The sequence below is a fragment of the Leuciscus leuciscus genome, assembly GCF_965113295.1.
Source record: "Leuciscus leuciscus genome assembly, chromosome: 9".
In the NCBI taxonomy this organism is placed as follows: domain Eukaryota; kingdom Metazoa; phylum Chordata; class Actinopteri; order Cypriniformes; family Leuciscidae; genus Leuciscus; species Leuciscus leuciscus.
Window position 1 is genome coordinate 28,146,079 of NC_138733.1, and position 5,367 is coordinate 28,151,445.

At 34.9% G+C, this 5,367-nt stretch overlaps 1 protein-coding gene across 1 annotated transcript; it reads left to right on the forward strand.

Moving 5' to 3' along the window:
- Positions 1-274: 274 nt before the first annotated feature.
- sst1.2 (somatostatin 1, tandem duplicate 2) lies at positions 275-4,613 on the forward strand. Its single transcript, XM_082179152.1, has 2 exons — positions 275-2,924; positions 4,249-4,613. The coding sequence occupies exons 1-2, from the start codon at positions 2,772-2,774 to the stop codon at positions 4,456-4,458; spliced, it is 363 nt and encodes a 120-aa protein (XP_082035278.1). The 5' UTR covers positions 275-2,771; the 3' UTR covers positions 4,459-4,613.
- The last annotated feature ends 754 nt before the right edge of the window (positions 4,614-5,367 follow it).

A 5,367-nucleotide genomic window follows, 5' to 3' on the forward strand; every position in this document is an offset into this window, starting at 1 on the left:
AAGTCTGGTAGTGCATGATCCTCAGCCGTTTAGAGAATGAAGTCCAGTGTTTCTCTGTAACCCTTTACAAAGTCGTCAAGTTTATCATCATGCCTAATGTTTTAAAATCTGTTCAGAAAGTTGTGTAGTGTATTCCAACCTTTAGTTGATTCTAACTTTTTTAAGGAACAAAAAACAAACAAAACAATGGAAGTTCATTGTATTGGATTTGCTCTTTCCTAAATCCAAGGTACCAGCCCAGTGGGTACCAGCTAAGGATTCTTCAGTGTCCCCCCCCATGCATTGAGAGACATGCACTCAGTGAATAATAGTTTGAGCTCAGGTTGCTCATATTGAGCATAAACTGTATATTTAATTCAGTATTTAAAATGAATTGAAACAGAATAGGTAATCTACACTTTAGCAATGCTACTGAGAAATAGTTTAGTAATTAAAGTTTAAATACCTACATTTTAATAGTTAACTATTACACATTAATGTCTTCCTGACTAACACTATAAACACATATTATCTTAATGTGTTACTAATTACTAATTTAATAAACAATAATGTGTAGAAAATAATTGTTAGTCTTCCAAGCTTAAAATGTATTTTATAATATACATCCTTTAAGGAATTGCCTAAATATCCTAAAATGAGGTAAATCCCTGCTCAAGTATTTTGGATGTTGGATCTATGATTTTCTGAATGCTTTAGTATACAAATACGTTGCTACTGTATATATACTTTGCTTTTGGAACTTTATTCAAGAAAAAAAGAAAAAAAATCATTCTCTGATTTGTTTGTGCAAAGCTTATTTGAAATTGCTTTTTGTGCTGAAGTTTTGCAAAATATATTTAAGCTTGTTCATATTTAACTCTGAATGACTCAGAGTTAATGGTGCTATTAGGAAAAGAAACTTGAGAAACATTGAGAGAAAAAGTGTGTACATAGTCATTACAGTATGTGAATTCACGGGACGCTCATCATAGCATAGCATTAAGGCGATTTCCTGATGACTCATATTCAATTTAAACAGAAATTGTAATGAACATGTAAAAGCGTATCAATGCCAAATCCTTTGAGTGGTCTTAATATACAGAAAATATGAAAACTGCCTTCATTGTATAATCTGCTTTGTTGCAGGTCTGTCGCGCTCAGTCGGGTGTATATTTCTTGTCTTTTGTACTGAATGCTAGAAACCTGAATTGGCCAAACGTGTGATTTGTGTGTCCATATGAATCACAAACATGTGTTTTGCAGTTTCATAATTGCAACTAAAAACATGATTGCACACATTTAGTTTTGAAGTTAATGGTCTCTTTTTTTTTGACTGCAGTGTTTAATAGCTCGAGAACTGTATAATTGCAAATGCTGTAATGGTTTTTGGTCCAAAACAATGTGTATATATTGAATATTTCTGTAGAAAATGTATAGGATAACAATCTCAGTTCCAAGTTTTAATTGGCCTATGACACTTTTTTGTCCCCTTAATTCAGTCCATAAATAATGATTATTGTGTTTGGATGTGTAGTAACATTGCACTAATTGAATAAATCTTTTGGATGAAGATGTAGATCTATCTATCTATCTATCTATCTATCTATCTATCTATCTATCTATCTATCTATCTATCTATCTATCTATCTATCTATCTATCTATCTATCTATCTATCTATCTATCTATCTATCTATCTATCTATCTATCTATCTATCTATCTGTCTGTCTGTCTGTCTATCTGTCTGTCTGTCTGTCTGTCTGTTTTATGTAACCTGGTTTTGAGATTTGTTTGTTTTACTGTAAGTCATGACTACTTAAGGCTGACCACAAGATGTCAGGGCAGAATCTCTTTTTGAATGCCTAATGCAAATGTTTTTGTGTTGCCTTTCACTATATGATTTTGAATTTGGCTTTGAAAAGTCTCTATAAACGTTTATTATCAAAATGCACTCGTTTGTGTAGTAGGTGGTGATCTCTTAAGGAAATCACTTACAGTAAAGCAGTACTGGAACGTCACCTCACACTCAAAAGCACGTAATGTTGAACGAAAAATGGTCAGAAATCCAAATAAATTCACATTTCTGAAGGCAATCTGAAAGAGAAAAGAACATTGGCTTCATATAACACAAAATGGCTTCATATAAGCAAAAGCAACGGTTGTCTTTGTGTCCTCTACTGTAAATACTTATTACGTTTGGGCTTTGATTTATATATCACACCTGTCACTTTATCTTTCATCAATGCTTTGAATCTCATATTCAGAATTCACAAACTATTCAATTCATTCATTTATCTTTTCAAAGGGAATGGAATATGTCCTCAACAGCACAAACGCACTTACGTCTTGTGTTAACACTTCAAGAAAAGACACATTAAACTCTTCACTCAGAATCAATTAAGTTAATAAACCTTTTATCCTTCTCTTCTGCCGTGGCGTGCGCTTCAGAGCGAGGGAGACGCAAACCCAGGCATTTCTCTGTTGTATTTGTTTTAGATTAGCTGAACAAACCCAAATCCAAGTCTCTAATGTTTTTATTGTAGCTCCCATTGTCAAGTCGCAATTCGTTCATTTGCCTTATCTTAATGAGAGTGTCTCCCATTAGTGTGGGACCAGAAGAATTTTAATGCTTTATGACTTCACAATCCGCCATCACCCAGCAACCTGGGCAGCTGTCAGTCAATAATACGAGCAGAGGGAGAGTTTAAAAAGAGCGCTTGGGATTTCCAAGGATCCAGAAACGTAACCACAGCTCTGAAGAGACACTCCGTGAGAGGAAAACAGAGGTTTGAGATGAGACTGTGTGAGTTGCAGTGTTATTTGGCCCTGTTGGGTCTGTCTCTTGTGCTGTGTGGTCGCAGTGCGAACTCCCATCTAGAACAGGACCTGGACTTCCGCCATCGCAGACTTCTGCAGAGGGCAAAAGCGATTGGACAGGCTACACAGGTGAGTCTCGAAAGCGCATTGACATTGAGTGGCCCAGCTAACAGGGAACGTTATCAGAACTTAATGACAAATTTCACTCAAAATCTTCCGGAATGTTCATTCTAAGTTATCTGGTCTTTAGTAACATTTTCAAAACAGAACAAAAATATTATTTATACATTATTCATGGAATGTTTTTCTGAGACATTTCATTTGGACATTAGTCTGTTTTTTTATTTTTATTACACTACTTGTTACTTTTTTCAGATGGTGCAGAGAACTTTCAAATGTTACGTTCCATAATACTTGCAAAATGATCAAATAATCTTGTTCAAATAACCCAAAAATAATAATGTAATGTTTTTTACGTTCTGAGAACTTAATGGGAACATACAGCAAAATGTTCCTAGGACATCTTTTTGTTAGCTGGGAACGCATATTTTTACCATCTGTTCAAATTAGTTATATTTTTACATTATCTGCATGTTCAGTGCTGCCATCCCACACTCAAATATGTAACTTGCGTTACATTCCAATATCAATTTAGACTTTTTTTTTTTCTAAATACACATAAATGGATAGTTTACCCCCCAAAATTGTAGTTTACTCACTCTCATGTCATTCCAAACCTGTACCGACTGGCTTTCTTCTGCGGAACACTAAAGAAGAAGAATATTTCAGCTGTTTTTGTCCATACATTGCAAGTCAATGGAGATCAAAACAACATTGGACCCCATTGACTTTTTATGGACAAAAAAACCCCCAATAACAACACTAAGGTCTTTTTCAAAATATGCTTTGTTCTGCAGAAGAAAAAAAATGATATATATATATGTATAGGCTATATATATATATTTAAAACAGTAGGCTAAATAATGACAGTTTCATAGTTACATTTTTCAGTTTCAGATTGTTGAAATGTTCAGTTTGTTTAATGTTCTAGTTAATTCTACTTTTAATAGATGTTTAAATGGGAAATTACTTTTACCCCTTCTAATTCTATAGGAAGACATCATTACTTCCATTCTCTCTCTCCTTTTCCTTCACTCACACACACATTTCTAAATGACCCTCTGTTTTTCTCATTTACATCTTGCCAAGTAAATGCATTATCTTTTACTATACAGGAACTTTGAGTTAATGGAATACAATTAGCTCTAATCAAAAAGCACATTCCCCAATAAATACAAAATGGCTTTTCTGCGTTTTCTCATACGTTAATCTAAATGAATGCACACCATTAGCTTTACTAGACAGTGTTTATTATCCAAACAAAAGGGAAAGTGAGGGGGTGACTTAAATGTTGAATGAACTTAAATGTTGATCCCATCATATGTTTTCCCAGGACTGGACCAAGAAAGACATCGAAGAACTCCTTTCCCTGCTCTCCATGCCTGAAATGGAGATGCGTGAGAATGATATTTCAACGGTGGACGAAAACGAGGGCCTACGTGTGGAGCTAGAACGTTCGGCAGAGAGCTCGAACCACATTCCCGCTCGGGAACGTAAAGCGGGATGCAAAAACTTCTACTGGAAGGGCTTCACTTCCTGCTGAGGCCCTCACTTGAAGTTGCCAATTAACTTCTCAAATCTCTTGATAATAACAGCTGTGGTCAAATCACCAGTTAATTGGTTCTGTCAGTCAATCGACTGGAAGTTAATAAAGAATAAAATAAAGAATAAAAATAAAAGGGCTTTTTTTTGTGGTGGATGATGTGTATATGATGATGAGGTATGCATTATATGCTGTCTTTTCTTTGAACTATTTGTGCAGGGAACATTAGCATTAATGATGTGTGTGTGTGTGTGTGTGTGTGAGAGAGAGAGAGAGAGAGTGAGAGTGATGTCACAGTGGTGATTAGTGGTAATTAACAGGCATTAAGGATTATTTCGATCATTTCTGTTTATCATGGTGAGAGGCACGAGTCGCACGACAATGACAAAGGAGTGAAAACAAAACATTCTCTTCTGATTGCTTGTGGACACCGGCTAACAGGGGATGTTCCCACAACTTTCACTAATGTTTTGTAAAGGTTATGTAAATGTTAAGATAAAATGTTCTTTAAATAACATTTACTCTATAGGCTAGTGTGTTCTTAGTAATATTTGATAGCTATGCAATTATGATGTTGCGAGAAATGTTCTTAGAACAACATTTCCAGAACAACATTTCCAGAACATCCTTATGATGTTATTTGTAGGCTACTTGACGGTTGTTAATGTTTAAGTTATTGGAATATTACAAATAAACGTTCAGAGAATGTTTTATATTGTGAAAAAAATAACATTATCTTTTTTTACCACGACAAGATAACCGGACATGTTAACGTTAAACATTAAAAATCACTGTTCCCACAACTTTTTTTAGAACATAAATGTGTTAGCTGGGGTCCACCTTTCCGTCAGTAAGATCCGGACGAGCACGCATGACTGATGGAACATCTTTGAAGAGAACAAATAATTC